This window comes from Harpia harpyja, chromosome 9, assembly GCF_026419915.1.
Source record: "Harpia harpyja isolate bHarHar1 chromosome 9, bHarHar1 primary haplotype, whole genome shotgun sequence".
In the NCBI taxonomy this organism is placed as follows: Eukaryota; Metazoa; Chordata; class Aves; order Accipitriformes; family Accipitridae; genus Harpia; species Harpia harpyja.
The window spans coordinates 42,538,323-42,559,330 of NC_068948.1; the positions used below are offsets into that span (position 1 = coordinate 42,538,323).

General features: G+C 39.4%; 1 protein-coding gene across 5 annotated transcripts; it reads left to right on the forward strand.

Annotated features, from left to right (window-relative positions):
• The first annotated feature begins 32 nt into the window (after positions 1 to 32).
• On the forward strand, positions 33 to 20,998 carry PRR14L (proline rich 14 like). Of its 5 annotated transcripts, XM_052796101.1 has the most exons (10): positions 37 to 214; positions 1,566 to 2,075; positions 3,610 to 3,691; positions 4,917 to 4,982; positions 5,865 to 10,707; positions 14,135 to 14,203; positions 14,962 to 15,130; positions 15,429 to 15,535; positions 16,544 to 16,615; positions 17,292 to 20,998. In XM_052796101.1, the coding sequence occupies exons 2-10, from the start codon at positions 1,611 to 1,613 to the stop codon at positions 17,566 to 17,568; spliced, it is 6,150 nt and encodes a 2,049-aa protein (XP_052652061.1). In that variant the 5' UTR covers positions 37 to 214; positions 1,566 to 1,610; the 3' UTR covers positions 17,569 to 20,998. The 5 variants fall into 5 exon arrangements, 4 of the variants coding, with proteins under 4 accessions (XP_052652059.1, XP_052652058.1, XP_052652061.1 ...); XM_052796099.1 differs by having other exon boundaries at positions 36 to 302; positions 4,917 to 10,707; XM_052796098.1 differs by having other exon boundaries at positions 36 to 214; positions 4,917 to 10,707.
• The last annotated feature ends 10 nt before the right edge of the window (positions 20,999 to 21,008 follow it).

The window sequence follows — 21,008 nt, forward strand, 5'->3', positions numbered from 1 at the left end:
CGGGGCGGGGCGAAGCGGCGCGGCCGTTGGCGGGGGCGAGGCCACGGCAGCAACAACGGCACAACGGCTGCGTGGGCCGGGCGCGCGGTCCGCGCGAGCTGAGCGGCGGGCCCGGATGAGGAAGTGATGTTGACCGGAGAAGGGGGGCGGCGCGGGGCGGCACGGCACGGCACGGCGGTGCGAGGAGCGGTGGCCGGCGGCCGCTGCCGCTGAGGTAAGGGGAACGATCCGCTGCCACCGTCGGGTCCGGCGTGAGCCCGCCTCTTCCGCCCGCCGGTTGGGAGTGGGTAGCGTCGGCCCCGGTGAGGCGGGGCGGGGGGCGAGTGGTTGCCGGGGCGGGGGGGGAGGGGGGGGTGGCCGGCCCTTCCCGGGCGCGGCGGGGGCTTTGCGGGGCCGAGCCCGCTCCCTGCCAGCACCGGGGGAAACACCGGCGGTTGCATAATTACCGAGAGCGGCGGCCTCCTCCGGTGCGCTGCCTCGGGGCCGGGGCGTAAGGGCTGTCGCCTCCGGTCGGTCCGCCGCTGTCCGGGATCGAAGAAGCGGGAGCTCCTGCCTCCGGAGGAAGGAGAAGGGTTCGGGGCTGAGCCCGTTCCCCGCTGCTGCGGTGCTTGGAACAAAGGAGGCCGGCGCCTAGCTGGAACCGGTCCGTGTCGCTAGAAAGGGGATCGTCTCCTAAAGACGGCTGTCCTGCTGCCTTCCCGTCGGGCTGGGGCAGGCGGAGCTTCTTTCTTTCTAGGCTGGCTTTGCTTAAGGAGCAGGGAGGTCAAGGCTGGGCTAATAAACCTGTGTTTTTGTAAAGCGAGTAACTTGGCGCTGCTGTAAAACCCTGGCTTCGCCCATTCCTGTTCATGCGTGTGTCTTTAGGAACCCCTCGATTGTAGCGTTCTCGTCATGCCGACGGCGCTCGGGTCGGGTCAGTCGGAACGCCGCTCTGCTGCGATGCAGCTCTGTGCTCTCGCTGGCAAAGCAGGCTGCTGGGACCAGTGCGTCTCATTCTGGGCTGAAGCGGATCCCGACGCCGGTACCGGGGCTGTGTGCGGAAAAGCAGTTGCTGGTGCAATGCGTCCTACGTACGGCGCGTCAGGTGCTCGTATGAGAGAAGCTACGAGGCACGGTGTGGGGTGGATGATGTCTTAGAAGTGTTCCTTTGAGGCAGAAAACCTGTAAAGAAAAGATGGGTTTTTTCCCAAAGAGTAGAAACTTAAGAAAATCCCAGGAAAACAAATGATGCTTTAGTTTTAGCTAAGGAGAAGGATGTCTAATACAAGCCCTAGCGATTTGCTTTATAGTCTCTTTTCAGGTTTTCCAGAAGACACAGTTATATCTGCAGGGAGGCGTTTGAATGTGAAAATGAGGCTCGGGAATATCTGTTTGTCCATGCTCTCTTGTTTTGTTAATGAAGCGTTTGCTTAGATACTCAAACTTTTCTCAGCTCCTTTCTTAAAAAAATTATTTGGAAGTATCTTTCTTAAACATATATGCTTGAATCTTGAAGAATGAAGCTTTTCCTTTTAATCTAGAGCTTACTCCTACATACATTGATTTAACATTGCTTTTATTTTTAGGGTAAACTGTGAACAGCTCAGGACAACCAATCTTCAGCTGCCCTGATGCTATCATCTGGGGTGGAATCTCTCCTTGATTCTTCTGTGTCTGCTGTAATAGAGGAATTGTACACTGGACTGCCAGAGAGCATCTCCACTGAACTTATGGCTGTATCGGAGCCTAATGTTGGATTAGATGCAAAATCTGAGGTATCGACGCCTGTGCTGGCACGCAGTGACAGCCTGTCAGCTGGGCATCATAGGACTTCTGGAGTAGAAAACTTTTGCCTGAAGACAGAGGATTTGGGTGATATGCTCAAGGTGATTTCTCATGGGCCAGCAGAATCCCTTACTGAAGAATTACTAAAGGCTGGAGACCTTGAAGAGGATGAAGAAAACAAAAAAAGAAACTTTAGGAAACTAGACTGTTCTAGTGATGGATACCAGAAAGAAGACAAAGAGGCACAAGACGCTGAGGAGTATCACACTGAATGCTGTGCTTTAAGACCTGGGGAAAGTTGTTCAAAACAAGTAAGCAAATGCAAAAATTCATCCCTGCGTGATATTTTGAATTTAGGGTTAGAGTGACTAGGCAGAGGACTTTGTCCATGTGGTTTCCTGTTTCTTATTTGTGTCTTCTGGCATGTGTGTCATTATTTGGATTATCATGGGTCCATTGAAAAATTAGACTATACCTCAGTAGACCAGCCCTATTTTAAAATATCAAGCTTTTCACTTTCTTAAATACTGTTGGAATGGTGTGAGGCAGGTATGTAACAGAATGAAGAACAGAACTGACTGGTGACTAAAAAGGAGAAGAGAAACAACTTCAAAAGCTCTTTGCCCAGTATCCACATTTTGTGGGTATAGCGTATTCTGCCGGTACCGTCATCCCCAGTCAAGGTACTAACCACTAAATAATAGCTATTTCAGTCTGCTAATAGTATTATAATGCTACAGGGGGCTCCAGTTTAGTATTTCAGGTTTTAATCTAAAAATAAAGATTATTCTTCATTTTTAGAATTATTGTTTGTAATTAGAGAGGAAATCTCTGTTAGTTTCCGCTTTCAAAACAAGAGACTCACATGGTCATGGCTTTTTTTTTTTCCTCCCCTCTAGCAAACACTGATGGTAAAATGTTATTTCTAGGCAAAGGCTTCTGAAAAATGTGCCAAAGAATACTCTATTAAAAACTGAAGAGTCACAAAACTCTCTATTTAAAAATTGAGATTTTTAGTGACTTTCTTGATCAGTTTTCTTTAGTTTGTAAATAGTTTTCACCACACCAAAAGAACATAGGGGAGGAAAAAAAGTATTGTGACTGAACACATACCAGCCAGGAAATATCTGGATAAGGTACATAGGTGCATGTTTTACACTAATTACTGGATGTTGCAAAATACTTTGTGGTTTTAACTTGGATTTTGATGTCTGTTTGATTTATTTGAAAGTTTATGAAAATAATTAAATTTTCCGTAGTCGTTCAGTTTTCCAAGATGAATTGTCACATATTTCAAAATGCAGATAGTTTGGTTGTGGGGTTTGTTTTGGTTTGGCTCGGCGTTTTTTTGCAAGTAGACCTAGGTCATGTGTTCCTGGGTTTGTGTTTTTGAGCCAAGGGAAGGAGAGGTAGAAAGCAAGTTCTAATAAAGATCAGAAAATGCATGCATCTTACCAGAGGTATACAGCGATGGTTTGGGGATGCGAGATAGACTTGGAGACTGGATTATTCTTCTGATTCAAATTTGTGACAATTTGCATTTTAAGCAACTTATGTTTTAGATGCATCGCAAGACTTTGTTGCTGCTAAATACAAATCTTTTCCAGATGCATCGTTGTTTAATGGTGAGATGATAGTGATTGATAGGATCAGAAAGGAATGACAAGTGCTTGTGTGAACCACTTGCAATGCAAGGCTGCCTCTGTGCAAGGGCTGATATGTTCTGAGGTTTCTTGGTGGTTTTCTTGTTCAGAGCTAACCTAGCTGAGCAGGTACAGTCCCTGAAATGTGCTAAACGTTTCAGAAATTCCATCAATCTCCACTGATATTTCTGGCTTGTTTCAGGAGGACCCTCACTTAAACCAGGATGAGGTGAAGTCTTCGAGAACCTGTTGCACTGAAATAGTGGGATCTCTGAAGAACACAGGTGCGTATTTTAGTTGTACATCCCTATCTACCCCCTGCTTCTCTCCCAGGTTACTTTTTTTAATTTAAAATTGATGAGTGATTGTAGGATAGCTCGTTTATTTTGCTTTACAGTAGAAACTATTACCCTGCACAGCTAGAACAATATGAAAACTTAATCCTGTGCATTTTCCTGACAGCATGTGTACTTGCCTGAAGACCTTTTATGTACAAGACGTGTTTTAGTTATTTAATTCAAATACTTACTTACCCCAAAGCAGAAGGTGTTGTTAAGAGCAGATGTTTTGCATTTCCTTTTGTTTCAAAGCTGGATTATACAAGAGCAGTAATAGCAAAGATGTGAAAAAGTATGACTCATTAATTTTCTAATGTTTTAAAAAATAAAAGTGCAGAATCCAAATGAAGAGGACAACAAAACTCATTCTTGATTTCATTAGGATCCATAATCTTCTAGCTCCAAATACTTTGGTCACTTTGCCTGCATCTAGTAATTTTCTTTCTCCTAATGTGCTCTCATAACCAAAACTTGTACTTAGTTGAAGAATACCATCTAGTCTTGGTCCTTAGAAAATATGAAAAAGATCTGCAGAATTCTGAGCAAATATGCTCCCTGTAAAGTTTTGAATATGAAGATATTCTGCAGTAACTGTAATTTTTTTAATTAGTACCTTCTTTGTGATTTTACAAAAAAGTTTAGTAATAATCATAATTGCTTGGACAGAATGAGATACGCATTGTCTACCTATGGATGACTTACTGACAGAAATGCCTTCAAGGAAGAAGAAATGGAGATGGCTGCTCAATGCACCGCCATATTTCTAGGATAGAGCAGATAAAGTACCCAGCTACGTTGAGCTTTGATGTTACAAATAAGCATTACGATGTTGGCCATGATTTCCTATGTATTGAGTTATAGGACCTGCGTTGCACCTAGCTCGATATTGGAGGAATCTGAAAAATTCAGTACGTCTTTGGATGCCTGCTGCTCATGGGGAATGTCTGTATTGAAAAGGATTGCATTTGTTACCTTAGGTTTGTGGTGGGGTAGTTTGTTTTTTCATCTAAAGGCTTGGAGTAGAATTTCTAGCATCGATTCTCACTTCTAAAAACATTTTGGTAACCAACACTGTACACAATATTCTGTACAATGCTAAAAGGAACTTATTAAGCTGAATGCCTTCTAAATTTAGTATATGGTTCTGATTTGCTTTATTTTTCTTATGCAGGCGAAAACCAAGCAAATGTTCAGGTGACAGCTGAAACTCTGCCAAAGCTCACTGAAGAAGTACAAGGTATGAAGGCTGATGGGACTAGGATATTTAGTAAAGCAGGATACAGGAATGACAGAGTGAGTAAAGGTCTTCCACCTGAGCGCAATGAATGCCCAGACATAGACACAGTCATGGCCAGAGCTGGGGTTTCTGGAAACAGCACGTTAGTTTTTTTAGAGCCTTTAAAAGTCACGGACGTTGAATCAGCCACAGAGCATCCACAAGAAAAAAATGAATATAATGGGTTGAAAGCCCATACTGCCATGCCATTGAGAACAGGGGGTAATGTTGTATCTAATTTGGAGACTAGAGAAGAAAAGTTACCCAGAAAAAATCCTGTTAATGAATTCAGTACATCACTTGCTAATTGCCAGACTTACCAGCAGGATGAAGAAAACAATGCTCATGACTTCTGTACTGGTCCTGTACCTAAACATAATGAATCTCATAGGTTGTCATCAGTAGAAAGCTGTAGAACACTCTCCACAAAAAGTTCTGAAGTTGTATGTTCAGTTCTGAAAAGCACCGGTTATCTGGACTTCAGAAATACACCACTAGAAAACAATAGTACTGCAGTCCATGGAATTATCAATGAAACCCCCCAAAAGTATCTTCCCCAAAACATCGAAAGTCAGACTCATTATGATCGTGGAACTGGGTTTGTAGAAAATCAAACCTCCACGTCTGTACCAGTAGAGCAGATTTCAGTGGTAAGGAGCAAAGGATTGTCTAGTGCTAAAATTGATCACAGGGAAGTAAGTGCTAGTATCGGTAAATCATACAGCTCTGAATTTGAAGAAGCTGCTGAAGTGTGCACAAAAATTGCTGTGGGACATAACGTTGAAGTTCGTAGCTGGCCTGAAGCTCAAGAAAGTGCTAATTCTGAGCATTGTCATTCTTCAGTTTTTAGTTCTGTTGCTTCATCTCCTGAGGAGTTCTCAAAAGAAAAATTTAAAATGGTCCCATCAGAAGGTGTGAAAAAGGACGAGGGGCAATTCTCTGTCAGTGACGTATGCAAGGGTGATACAAAAGAAAATAGTCTATTGATGGAAACGAGCAACATTGCTTCCCGTGAAATTGGACAGGCAGACATATGCTTTTATAATACCTCCAGTAAAATTTCTCCTCCCAGTAGCCACAGCTGTCTGGATCTTGGTACCAAGCTAGAAAAAGATTCACCTGAGGCACAACTGCTTGAAAAGGAATCTGAAAGTAATACAACATCAGAAGAGTTGGCTGGCAGTTTAGTTGAAGCTACAGAAGTTAATAGTAATGACAGTTTGACCACTGGCAAAGAAACTAATTTGATTTATACGCTAAATGTAACTCTACCTCCTGTTGCACAAAAATCAAGAGAACCTTATCGTAATGAGTGTCCTCCTTGTACTGCTGATGAAGTTTCAAGCAGGGACAAGGCTCAGGATAATCTATCTGGAAAAGAGTCAGTTGGCGCTTCTGGAACAACAGGGGAACAAGTCACTGAAATTGTGCTTCATAAAGACAAATTTAAGTCCTCAGTAAGTTCCAGGACTTTTGATAACCCTAATATGACAAGCAAAATTTCCCAAAAGAACATGAAGTCTTCAGAGGGAAATATAGAGACTGTGGTCACTGGTTTAGAAAATGAACATAATGACACATGGAATTGTAATAATCAGAGTATAGAAGACCAGTGTACAGCTGCCAGTACTTCCTGTATTTTATCAGGGAGTACACGTGTAGATGATGTTCTCCCAAACAGTCATTCTTTTAATGTTGAGGTTGATAAGAAGATCGAAGAAACTGATAATTTGGAAAGAGAAGCTTCAGCTGGATATAATAGTAAAAAGGCAATCATCTTTCCAGAAGCACACTTCCCTTTGGCATGTGGATCTCTTCCTTGTGAAGATGACTGGGGCAACAGAGGTATAGATCTGCATGGGATAAATGACATTTCCACAGCAAAAACCATGTTTTGCTCAGCTTATACTGCAGAGAAGTCTCTTGCTACCTTGGTAAGAGATGAGATTTCAAATAAGAGTATGGAGGTTGTGAAACAATTTGATCTTTGTAAAGTAACAGATGGCAGTGAAATTGTTTGTGACAGAGATGAGGCAAAAGAACAAATCGGCGTGTGTGCTCTCCAGACCGATGAATTTGATAAAATAAGAACTGTGGATTCTACAAAGGCTCCTGAAGGCAATCAGAGAAATAAGACTAGTGAACAGCTACTAGTCAGATACTTGAACAAAAAAACCTGTGTTCATAATTTTGGATTTTGCAACTCTCCATTAGGCCCAAAGAAGAGAGAACTAGGCACATATGAGAAGAAAGAAGTGTCATCACTCACAGCTAATCCCTCTGAGTGTAGTGCTTCAACCTGTGATACATGTCCATTACTCAAAAACATGAATATTCAAACACAACATGCTAGCCAAACAGAAAAGACCCTTCGTCCAATGGAAAATCAGTGTCTTGCATGTCAGAGTGAGTTTGATGGCCGAGTTCCAGGCAGCAAGCAACATTTAGAAAGCTTAAACAACCAACCAAACACTGGCTTACAAACTACGGCTACTTTTGTGGAAGAAACCAAAATATCAATTGGCACTAGTCAAAGTGAAGAGATACTATTAAAAACAAGTGACAACCTGCCTCCTTTAGTTCATAAATATGCAAGAGAAGACAATTTTCAAGGAACTCTAAAAGAGAATGTAGTGGATTTGGACTCTTTAAATGGTGTGAGAAATGAAGACTGTTCAGGATATGTGGGCTTCATCAGTGATCTAATTGAAGAGAAGACAATCAAACTAAAAGAACACAAGAAAGAATGTGAAAGAGAAGATAAAGGAACTCTTGAAGAAAGCTTTTCTGATAGCAAATCACATTACTCACAGCATGCTTGCTTTATCAAATGTGCAAAAGAGAAAGCAGAGCTAGTATTAGCAGGTAACAAAATGCAGCAATCTTTGCCAAAGATGAAGTGGTTGGTGGAGAACCAGGAAAATACAGTTAGTGCCCAATTTTCGCTCTTCTCATCAATTCATGGGAGTCTGTCATATAAGCCAGAAAATATGAATGTACTTTCAGAGACAGAAAACAAAAAAAGTCTGAGAATAAAATCTATCTTAAATAACCCTTGCCCACAGTTAACATTTGAGTCTGGTAAAGAAATTGATGCTCAAAAGGGTCCATCCGATTTCGGAAAATTTGACATCCAAGAATCTTTTAATGAGACTCAGGCGGATTCAGAAACACCATCAGCTCTGGACTTGGGAATCTCTCTGCCTGAGAAAGAAAAGCTGTGTATGTCATCTGAGAACACACTAATAGATAATTGTGATTCACCTTCAGCTGAAGTTTTTAGCAAAGATTCTTCCATGACAAAACCTCTTTCTGTAACAACATTTGTTAAGAGAAAAGCCAGCAATACTAAGATTCCATCTTCAGAGAATGAAACGGCAACTAGCTTTCGGAACGGTGCAAAAAGCTCAGGCATTTGTGCACACAGCAAAGAAAGTCTGAGAGATGAGGGGCATAGCATGCTAACTGTAAAAGACATGGATGTGACCTCACCAGAAAGTACTCACTGTGGAGAGAAGTTTATGAATACATGTGTAGAAGAGAAGATGGGAAGAGAAGTAGTCCTTAGAAAAAAGTTGCCCATAGATTCTTTTTTTGATGGAGAAGATTCTCTATGGGCCTTGTTAAAAGATTCAAAAGAGTCTGGCAGCAAAATAGTCCCTCTCAGTACTGAGAGTTATGGAAAGGTTTTGGAAGAAATCCTAAGATCTAACGTAAGTAATCTTTCAAAAGAAAGAAAAAATGATACAAAGCTCACAAACTTAGCAGGTACCAGTCTCCTTTCAGAAACTATGCGTGATTGTCAAGCTGAAGATGCGTCTGATGCAGAAACTTCACCAGAATTGCAATATAATACAGCACCCGCATTTTATCCACATATGGGTATACTATCAAACAGTTGCAAAGAATCATCCCCAAACTGTGTGGTTTGCAGTGGAGTAAGTGTGCCTTACAAATTAAATGCACAGAGCAAAGGTAATGTAAAGGAGATTACAGAAGGCCAGGACGCTATACCAACTCATTCAGTTTGCAAGGAGAAGGAGGCTTTAGGTTCAGAGAGACTTGATCAAATAGAAAAATGTCAGGTACTTAAACGAAAGAAGAAATATGAAAAGGTGGAAGCACATCTGTCAGACAAGGCACAACAAGAACAGAAGTCAGAATACCAAAAGAAAGCAAAAATCACACTGCAACCAAGTATGTTGCACAGTTCTGAACTCTTGTGCAGCTCTTCAGATCAGCTGGTGACATCAAGAAACACGAAGTTTGAAGGTCCTCCAGAGGAGATCTTTGCTGTCAGAAGCAGTGAAAATAAACTATGTAGCACTTTACAAGAAGTCAAAAGGCCAAAGATTACCACAGATATTATTAGTTCACAGTTTTTGAAGACTCAGGATTCAGAAATGGAAAACCTGAACCTTAATTTAGGGTATGATGGAATCCCTGGTGCCTTTGGAACTACAAATAAACTAAGAGGACCTCTTCCATTAAAAAGACAGCCTGCAAGGATGTGCAAAAAAGTTCCCACATCATATCAGCCAAAAACTGTAAGAAAAAGCAAAAAAATTAAAAGTTCACCTTTTTTTGAAATTCCCCCGGAAATATTCCCTAAACAGGAAAACACACTTCTCAAATCTTTGTACTTTCCATGTAAACCACCGACAATGGAAACTGAAACAGCCATGAGATCTGTGCATATGCCAAGGCAGAGGGCCAAGAGGTGCAGTTTGTTGAACAGCTTGAAATTTAGAAAATGTACCAAAGAACGAGCATTGTTAAGCAAGCTGACTGCAATGGCTAGCAAGCTCCTGGCACCTACCAGAAGCATCCCTAACCTAGACCCTCTGCCATATTCTTCTGAAATTCTTCCAGTGGGTGAGAGGCACAGCCAACGTACATCTAAAAATCTATTGGAAGCCTTTTCTTGCATTAACAGGAACTTACACTCACGCTGGGCTGACAGTTGGTGCACCAAGATGTTCAGCTTTCAGCCTTTGGCACTTTATCCTGTAGAATCTACCAAAATACTTTTTTCAGACTTGAGCCACAAGCCTCCAACCTCTTTCTTGGATACCCCAGTTTTCCCAATTTCTTTTCACATAAAATTGGACTCCAGTCATGTGGCAGACCTCACAGGGATTACATCCCAGCACTCTGTACATCACAGATCAGTTTTGGGAGAAATGCCAGCACCACCTTCAAACTGGACTTTTTCTTTTCTCCTGTCTCAGAGCTGTTCAGATACAACAGCTTTCAAGGAAGATTCCAGTCTAAATAATGAGCTGCATTCCTCTCTCTCTGTAACAACCCCAAGGGCTGTTGCCCTTCATCCTGACCGTGGAAGAAATGCCGTAGCTGAAAGAAGAGGAAGTTCCTCCATGCTTGGCCTTCACACAGTGTTAGCACTTTCTTCCCCTGGATGTTACAGGATTTGGACAAGAAGAAGAAACTTAACCAGTCATATTCCTACCATCCAGAGACTATTTATATCGCAATTCGCACAGGGTTTGAAAGGGGCAAGGTATCCAACTTCTGTATCAGATGACCTCGTCTCTTCATTGCCATACTCATTGGGCAGGGTACTATCCATATGGAGTCAGCATGGTCCTTCTGCCTGTCCCTCCGAAATCACTCCTCTCCATTCCAATCACTGCAAGTGGCAGCCAAGTGTGGGCATCGAGAACAGGTAAAACCCATCAACTTATTTCTGAGATTAAATATGTATAGGGTATATACTTGCTCCTTTTTGGGAGGGAGAGGGTAATTGCAGCTTGCATTGGAGGGTCAGTTTCCCCTGTTCCAAATCTACACATTCTGCTTCAAAAATGGCTCAACGTGGAAGATTCTTCCCTATGGAACAGTCTGTTAGCTGAATTGAAATATATTTGCCTTCAGTTCTTTAATACTATCCTGTTTTGGCAGAATGGCTAACTCTATTTTCTTCTCCCTTGCAAAATATACACACCATGCATCAGAATATATAATGCAGAAAGGTGAGCTACTTCATTAGGTCTATTCAGAGTGACTGCAGAACAACTGGATTTCTGAGGTAGGAAAGTTTTTTTCAGAGGTCTGAGCCACAAGTGCCACTTAGAACCACTGTAAAATGCTCAATATGCTCAATATCAGATTAGGAAGAGTCCTAAGGGGTGGGGGATGGCATTCAGTTAAATTTTTAATTGTATTCCATGACTGTTCTACGCTAACTGAAACCTTGATAGTATGTGCCCAATGCATTGTTGGCACAAGCCACTGTAGCTCCAGTTCAGGTTGGTAATGAATTTTTGTGCATGTCGTTCTCGTTATGAGTGGGAAGAGGACTGAAATCTACTCTGTTTATTTAATTAACTTTGCTATCGGCATTTGAGATCTTTTTACTAAGAAACAGAATGAGAGAAGAGGTTCCTAGCTCTATTACAGGATTTTTGCATGCTGTTGAGCAAAGATTTTGCCCTTTATGTTATGCCTCAGTGACATGGGGCAGTTCAGTCCCTGATTTTATAGTCTTGAGATTCCTGGACAGAGTATAGGCTCATGAGCACTGTAGAAAAGTCCATTTGATTAATTCTTTTGTTTAATATGGCAGTCTCTAGAGAACTGTTGCATTTGGCTTATCTTATGTAATAGCTTGACATCCGTATAACCAAAAATCTTGCCAGATAACTAATGCTGCATTTTGCTTTGTATAAATGGATAACATACCTAAAAGTTTTAAGCGTATCACTTGTTAGTATAAATTCTAACGTCTACTAACGGTGTGAGTGAGCTTATGCAAGTACTACTTCGTTCTGGGAGCTGTCTGCACTAAAAGAATGAAGTTGAATAATGGCATAGAGACAACTTCGCAGCACTTTCTATTGCACCTGCATTCTTTTTCATCCATATGAGTCAATATATCAGGCTGAATTTTCTAGTGTACAAATTAGTACTCTGGAAGTAATCATACTAGTAAACTACAGTTTGAGCACTAAACTTAAAAATAAGACATTGTTGCCATTCTTTAAAAACAAAACAAACACCTTTTAAAAACTTACTTCTGTGTATAAGATGAATTTATTATTTTGTATTGTTGAGGCATGTTATCCTTGGACTGGGAGATCAGAGCTGACTTATGCTCTCATGTTTTCTCCCATCCTTAAGCCAACAGACTCCCAGACAGCTTCTTACAGCATATCCAGTTAGCGAAAGTATAAGAGGATTTAATACCTTGACGTAAAGGGTAATTTGAAAACCAGATGTTTTGCTGTGAATGATCTTTATCCCAAAGGGAGAGAAGCCAAATCAAACCTTATCACTTCAAGTGAAAAATAACCCAAAGTTAAAATCGTGTAAAACTCGGTTTGTTTTTTCTCTAAAATACCTTACAAATATGTGTATGAGGTAGCCTTAATTCTTCTGCCCCTCTCAGATTTTCTTTAAAGTGAAGTTACTGTAGCATGCAGTGAGTTGAAAAGAATGTTTGCAGAAGTTTAAATTGCAGCAAATAAATTCTATTCCTAAAACAGTTAAGCAAAAATTAGTATTAAAGGTTTGGTTATAAAACAACGTAAAGAACAAAACCTAACATTTTTAAATATTTCATACCATTTTAGTTTCCATTTTGCTGAAGATTGACAGCCTGTTCTCAGCAACTAATAAATCTTTTTTTAAAGGTATTAACAGGAACAATGACAAAATGATAATTCAGTAAATCTCTCTTAAATTTGTGTGTACTCAAAAAAAAAATCTTCTATGAAATAAATGTTTGGTATATAAATACAAGAATACAAGAAGTATGTTTGGTGCAGTATAGAAGAATTTTCAGCTTCCAGTATGACAAAAATCTTTGCCTGTTTTGATTAAGATAGTTAAAAATCAGAAAAATTAAAAAGTGGCTCCAAGTTCTCTGCAGGCCATTTTCTTCTGGAAGAGATTTGTCCTCTTTAAATTATTTCATTCATAGTTAGTGTTTTCAATAACCAGGAAAACAAGAAACTAGTATAGTTCTCCTGCCTAAAAATCTTCTGTCACTTCCACTGCCAGTAATAAGACATTCTTTAAGTCATTTTTCTAATTAATGCTCATTTGGATTCAAAATTTCTAAACTGTTTTTTTTCTCTCCCTGTAATTTTTTCTTCTTATTATTATTATTGCATAAAACAGGAAGCTCTGCTTCTAGCACAGAGGAGACTGATGCACTATTGATACAGGTTCCAGTAGTGTTGGGACAGTGACTGGAACATTTTGGGCAACAAAATGTTATAGTTCTGATATTAAATGACAAATACAAGAAATGGTCTTTCTGACCTCCTTATGTTTGGACTTACCTGTACTGCCAGCATGGTTGGTTTTCATTTATTTTGTAGCATTCCAGTCTGGCTGTAACTTCTTTGCTTTAGAACAGTGAAGTACCTTTAGCTGTTAGTTTGGGAGAACAGCAAGTACAAGATCTGCTGTTTAATGTAATAAAAGCTGTCCCAACTGATTTTTTTCTTCCTGCTGTCAATAGTGTGGGCACAAAAATAAAGTTTAATGTTAAAAGACTTAGAGCTGCTGTGCTGACTTTTATGCCATAGAGTTATGGTAATTACCAACCCTTATGGAAAGGCCTTTGGTTATTCCAATCGATTAAGAATATTCAAGTAAGAATGTGGGGGTTGGAGACAACAAGGAGTTAATCTTATGGAAATCCTTCCGTTCACTTGTTACTGGTGCCACTATGCACTTTTTTCATTTAGTAACCAATTCCTTCAAGGTTTTTGGTTACTTTAATTTTAAAACCTGGGGTTTTTGAATGAGGAATACAGACTTCCATAGAAATAATTACAACTTTCAGACTAATACTGTCTCCCTCTCTTTCTGTACTTTTATTTCCTTTTCTCATCACTACCATTTTTAAGTGAAAGGAGGACTATTTCCCTAACAAGGTGTCAGTGAAATTTAGTGGACTAAATGGCAGATGTGGCTTGCTCTTACATCGTTTGAGTCTTTCATTCTCGTTCCTGATATTAGCATTTTTTGTCTTATAGTCCAGTTTATACTAATAATTTTTCCCTCATCTTTTTTGTAGTGTAGACCTAATTTCTGTCTGTCTTTTTTGTTGGTTTTTTTTTTTCATTATTCTTTTGAACCAGCTATGCCATGTTACCGCACTTACCTGTACAGAGTATGGAAGCACTACAGGCTGCAGGTCATGAGATATGGTGAGTCTCTTGGACTTTGATATTTATTCTGAGTAGTGGGATCGTAAGCTTTCTCAGAAAGACATTGCTTATGTCATTTTGGCTTTCAGCTTTTGGCAGTTCACTCCAAGAATAGCTTTCTGATTAAAATGTTAGTGAAATAAACTGACTGGATCATGTAATGGAGAAGTGTGGAGGGGCATTAATACAAACACCGTGTAGGTCATTGCACAGAACAATTCTGTTCCTTTCAACCATGTTGTGCTGCTTGTTATGAAATGAATATGTGAAACTATAGAAGTTTGTTTCCTTACTTGGATATATGTTCTTTTTGCCTGGGCGACTGGACGTTAGGTGCTGAAACTTCTTTCTATTCTTTGTCAGTGTTGGGATGGCAGATATAAAAGCTATCTTTTTAAATTTATCTGTAAACAAAAAGTATTAAATTAATAGTTGGGTCAAAGAAATTTGCTGGCAGAAAAGGAGGATTAATCACTTTCAGTAGTTACTAAATAGAGCTGTAAACTGTTTATACAAAAAGGAAAAGAGAGGATTTAAAATTACATGTTCAAATACACTGGCAGTTTAGTTTGTTTCAGTATCAATGCGGGCTGCAGCAGTTTTTTACTGTATGTATTTACTGGAGAAAGCAATTCCTGTGAACTCATTGCTTTTTGTGGCCATGTTGCTATTTAGGAACATCACCTGAGAGCATGGAATGCTATTGCAGCATAAATTGGGTATGAATCTACATATGTTCCCTTCTTCCTCTGTTACAGCCTGGAAACTTCATTCCCTCTTCCGTTACCAAAGTCTTGCTCACTTCCAGAATCATCACCATCTCCCCCCAGGCTTTCAGCCTCTGAGCTCCAGGTCCGTGCCCTTGATGAAGCTGATGCTTCCGTTCCAGCCTGTCTTAGACCCCAGGATGACACAGAACTGAAAAAAGTGAGCTCATTTTAGATTTTAGATATCTCAGACTCTTGGTTCCCCAGAACCTGAAGCGGCTGCTGCTGAATATTATTTAGTAACTGTTAAAGATGAGGAGAGAAAACAGGCTACTAGTCCTCATCTGTGCTGCTGCTTTCTTTTATTCAAGCAGACAGAAGGTGATAAAACAAAGAGGAATGCTTATTCTATAGATAATGTATACTCAAAAGGGAATTCTGTTGCTGCTGACTAGCGTGGTCATTATTTCCTTAATTTTAACTTTTTTTTTTTTTTTTTTTTTTTTTTCTTTCTTAAGACTGAGCCAGAAAAGAGGCCAAAGAAAGTCTCACAAATCCGAATCAGGAAAACTGTTCCTAAGCCAGACCCTAACCTTACTCCAATGGGACTCCCCAAACCAAAAAGGTGAGCAGTACTTTTTAAATGGACTCATACTAGCTTCTGTTGCTTACGTTTCCTGCATAATAATGTAATCATTTCAATAAATGCTTCTCTTACCACCACTATTTTGTATGCTCCCAGTTGAGTGATGTCTGATGTTTGCTTCCTTTATAAGAAAAGATTGACACAGCTGTACCAACTGTATAAAAGACTGAAGAAAGAAATTGGTCTTTGAACAGAACTTTTTTCAAGTAAGAAAAGGACTATGGGATATGAACTACTGACTGGGTTTTAGGCAAAATGTGAAAAACTAAGCTGCAATGGAATGATTTCTCGAAAGAAGTTCATATTGATTAACATACATTGAAAATAAGTCACTCTGCAGTGCACAGTGAGATGAAGTGATCTGTTAGGAAGTTCTGTTGATGCAAATTATGTTGGAGTTCTTCACAGTTCCTTCTTTGTGGTATATGATCTTAGGGAAACATCAGTTCAGTGTAAATGTGGGTAATCACAGTGCCAGATATTGATAAAGCTTTTCCAGTCAGCCATCTAGTATTTTGTTCACTTCTGTCCTAAACAGAAGTGCCAGCTTTGACAAAGGAATGCATTTCTTCAGAGATCAGCTTGCTAATTAAGTGTCAATAACTTAAAATCAGTCCGAAGAGATGAAATGTTAATCTGCAAAACTGTAAGTCTTTTCTTAGCTTCCACAAACAAGTGACCTGTGAAGGGATTTCCCTTTCTTCTTTTGAGCATCAGTATTTCAAAACATCATAGAATGCTAGAAGGAACATTGACCTCTGCAGAAATGGCAAGCCTTGACCCAGACCTTATAAAAAGACTGTGTGAAATTAGGTACTCAACGACTTCATTTTTCATTCCTCCCTATCATCGATTAGTTAAGGCATAATTAGTTAGTGTTTAGGCATAGAATGCAAACCATACTTGTTTCTCATAAATCTGCTTGTTGTGAAGAGAGGTAGTTTTGAAATTCTTCTTGATTGATTGATTTGTTCATTACTTTTTCAGGCTTAAGAAGAAAGAATTTAGTTTAGAAGAAATTTACACAAACAAGAACTATAAGTCCCCTCCTCCAGCCAGGTTGGTTCTGCTTCCTAATGAGAAAACTAAGATAAATGTAAATTACTTAAGCAGAGAGAACATTAAAGGTGTCTGCAAGCTAAGAGGGAGATAAATTTTTAAAATTGCTCTAGCTTAAAGTGGTAGAGAAAGTTAATTCAAAAATAGTATCTTTTACTATTTGGATGGAAAGCAGTGAAGTAGAATATGAAATAAGAATTTGCAGCTGTTTAAGTGTGGATTTGTATATTGTTTTCATCTACTTATTCATTCCAGCCGTCATCCAAGTACAGTACTTTTTCAAAATTCAAAGGCAACTAAATACTCTTTAAAATACTAAGAATAACTGCCTGTCATCAAGTATAGCATGATTATCAAGACCACAACATTTTTTTAATGTTCAAATCTTATTTATTCTATAAAACTAAGATTCTGTAATTGTGCTTTTGAACAGAAATATGGATAGAGATTCAACCCAAATGCCTATGCACCAATAACAAATTATTTAGCTAGCAGTAACACGCAGAAGGTGTAAGCTGTAGATAAGTATACATTACAAGAGGTGTGGAGGGACTGTAAAAATGTAAAAGTTAGAAGTGTGTTTACTTGGGTTATGAAATCCACCAGTCTCCCTGTCCTTGTAAGGTGGTTAACTGCTTCTTGAGTATTTATGAGTTCTATCCTTCGCTTTTACCAGGAGCTTGGAAACAATCTTTGAAGAGCCCAAGGAGAAAAATGGACGCTTGATCTCTGTCAGCCAGCAGAAGAGAAAGCGGATTCTAGAGTTTCAGGACTTTACTCTTCCCCGGAAAAGGAAGACACGAGGCAAAATCAAAGCAGTGGGTAGTTTCACCCGAGCAAAAAAAGCTGCACTACAGAGTGCAGAGTTAGATGCTCTTCTGAGTCAGAAGCTAATGGATCTTGAAGCCTTTTTTGCAAAGGAGGCTGAGCAGGAGCAGGCCTCTAGCATCTGAGGGAGCCATTTAGCTGAAAATGGTCCAATCAGCTCCTTTAGTATTTTAGTCCTGTTGGGAGAAATCTACTGACTTCATACATTACTCTACCACTCTGTTGTAATCTCTGATGATCAGTTTTTGGCTGTGGCCCTCTTTAAGGTGCTATTTTTTTTTTTTTTTTAAATGCTATTGGAGGGATTCTTCTAGGTCCCTGTTTGAGTGTAACACAGCCACATACAATTTACCATTCCTTCCCCAACCTCTGGAAATTATTGCTAATGTTTAATTATGCTTAGACACCTTTTGGGGGTAGAGTAGGAGTGTAAAGGAGGAAGTAGTGCACCTTCAGTGATGCTAGAACTCTGTACTCCAGATCATTTGCACATTTGAGTCTGCTGTTGTTACTGTAATGGCTATTTTGAACAACCTGACAGAAGAGATATGGTGTTTGATAAAGATGAATTCTAGCAAACACATTCTTGATATACCACTAACTTTTTAATAATTAAAAGTAGCTGTCTGGGTTTGCTTTCATTTGTTCCTTCCTTCTGTTTACTTAGAAGGTTCCTTCTGAGTTTCTGTGCCCTTCCTGGCTTCAGGCAGCAGAAGCCCCACATAACTAGACTTTAAATAACTTGCACTTTGTATACATTTCTTTATTTGCTGCATGAGGACACCTTTTAACATGACTGAGCTCAAAAAAAGGTAATATTTTAAGAAAAAATTGTGCCCAGTACTAATTTTTCCCAAATAGTAGAGTTTTTACCTACTTGGCTGACGCCAACCTCTTCTCCAGCGGAAAAGGTAATTAGCCCATGAGGATGTTAAGCTGTAGGATACGTAAGTAGAGGTTTTTATTTAACTGAGCTGAGCTGCTGCATGCAGGGAACACCAGCAAAATTTTTGAGACTAATTTTTAAGTGATTTTAATTCCATTAAAAATATAAACTTGATTTTAATGCGAACAAGAAAATAATTTTTTTTCCATTTTGAGGGTTTTCTTACCATTTTAGATTTACAATTCATGTAGCTCGTAATTAGATGTTCTCTGTACAGCACTGTTGTATATAATAGCTAGTGTTGTACAAAGACCTCCTAGCATGTGGAAATTTTTTTTTTTTTTCATTATGTAAGGCCATTTGTAATTATCTGATGCAGCACTGGGCAATTTCTCAGCTATACCTTTTGAGGGAAGAGAGCTCCCTTCTGGGATAACTTCTGTTAAACTTACTTGAAGCATAATTCAAAATGAATGCTAGCTGCAGTTCAGGTAATTTCTGTCCTTTAGTGCCTATAGAAGTTATTCAGGCAAAGCTGTCATTGCTGGGATGCTCAAATTTAATTAGTCTGTTCTTTCTTTCACTTGTCACTTGAAACTTGCACTTTCTTATTTACCTACCCATATAATAGAGTTTTATTTACCTTCAAAATGAGCAAATATCTAGTGGGTGGGTATTTTTAATAAAGTCCCAATAAATGCAGGACTGAAAATACCATCATCTTCTGTTGCTCTGCTGCTTCTGTTACTGACCAAACAGAAAACTAAAATTAAAAAGCAATCTGTTGAATTCCAGAGCTTTGAAAGTAGAGAAATGGAAGAAGATTATTATACTGTGTGTGCCTGAGTCTTGAAAGAAATGTAATCTGGGCTTGTTTTGCTCCCAGTTTATGTGCTGGGATTCCTAGAAGTTTACAGTCTTGTTTTGGAGGCTAATTATCTTTAATCAGGAAGACTGAAGAAAAGAGAGGAGTGCACACTTAAAGTAGTGGTGTTTGGGTTTTAAGGGTAAAATAACAAGGCAGGCAAACTTTGAACGTATTGAAGTACTATTTCAGCAGCAAGGTCTGGTTAACCTACTTGGGCTGCTGTAGAACATTTTAATTGATCCTCTTTATTTTTATAAAAAGAAATCCCTAGAAAATAAAGGTCGACTGCTTTTAAAAAATGTTTGAAACTTTCCCTATGCTGGTTTATAAGCCCAATTATTGACTGGTTGGAAGCTGTAGCAAGAGTGAGATATATATTTTTATGGTTTTATGCTATAGAATGGGATTGTTACACAGCATTTATTCACCTTCTGTTAATATGGGAGGCTTCTAGTGCTGTGACACAATTGAGCTGTAACGTTACTGGGGCTTTTAAGGAAACAAGGATATGGGTGGGGAGGGAGGAAACTTGGGTCCAGGTAAAGTTCAGACCTCTAATGTGCTTCAAAACATGGAACGTGTTGGGTTTTTCCTTTGGGTTGTGGGGTTTTTTTTGTTTTGGGGTTGGTTTGGTTTTTTTGTCTGTTCCCTGTTGTCTTGTTTCTGATTGCTTTGAAATAACATTTCTTAGCTTTCTTTTTAACAGCTACAGCAGAGAGAGCAGAGCAAAGAAAACACTCAGTTCTCTTTCTTTTGTTCACAATAACTGGAGCAGTTATAAAATGATGTTGCAGTTGCCTAGCTTGTCCCAGATGTTTGTTTGTGGAAACCCAAATATACAGCATTATTCTGTTTTGGTTTAGTATTTGTATGATGACAGAGATGTAAGCCAATTGAGACAAAACATCTCTTCCCCCACTCCAGCATACAGATGTCAGTCCTGCTTGTGCACTTTTTCTTTTTTCCTTTCCCACCTCTGTTCCTGTTTACAGCACTCATGGAACAGCCTTGTTCCTTGCAGCTGCTGCTTGTACACTGGGTGTGATGACTGTGCAAAAGCTAGGTATTTGCCACTCTGAGCTGCTTCTGTCCCAGATAATGGAAAGAAAAAAGTATAGAGGATGCATTTTTGGGGGTCTTGCATCCATCCCTAGCTGAAGGATATGTACACTTGCCTTTTCATAAAGCGAACCCACTCCAGTGGGGATTTTTTTTGTATCATCATGGAAAGACATTGTACATATTGCTCGCAGAATGATGACTAGAGCAGCTTGAGAAGAATTGGAAGGCTTTTGCTGTGTACTGTCTCTTAGTAGTAAGTTTTGCAGAACCAGGCAGCTCTTTGCTAAATTTGCTGATTATGGGAGGTAAAGATCACTTTCCAAAAAAAAAAAAATCAGACTTTTCATCATGCTACAACTGGGCCAGCTAAGGCTTCTTTAATGTATGTTACAGCATTTGCCTGGCTGGCCTTGTGGCTGCATACATCTGAGTTCTGATGCTTGCTGGATATTATTTTCTGCAAGCAGTCCTCATTTATTGTATTTGATTTGAGGTGGGCCTTTTGTATATTATGTTCCAGGTGCTCTTCTAGAATATGGATGGTAACTGTGGATTAAAAGTCTATATGATGCTATCAAGTTAACAAATAGCTCATTGAGAATTTGTACACTTGTGCCATTAGCTTCCATCATGCTTTTGGCATTTTGTTTCTGTTCAATATTGTGTGAATCTAAAATTTTACTGTTTCTTTTGTGTGTGTTTTTAATTTATGGAAATAAATTTTTCTGAGAACCTTTCAGTTTTTTAAG

Excerpts from the sequence above, each read along its gene's own strand:
- PRR14L (XM_052796099.1), top strand. The coding sequence starts at position 1,611 with ATGCTATCATCTGGGGTGGAATCTCTCCTTGATTCTTCTGTGTCTGCT. Across the intron at positions 10,708-14,134 it reads AGTGTGGGCATCGAGAACAG|CTATGCCATGTTACCGCACT; the intron begins GTAAAACCCATC and ends CTTTTGAACCAG. Across the intron at positions 15,536-16,543 it reads GGACTCCCCAAACCAAAAAG|GCTTAAGAAGAAAGAATTTA; the intron begins GTGAGCAGTACT and ends TTACTTTTTCAG.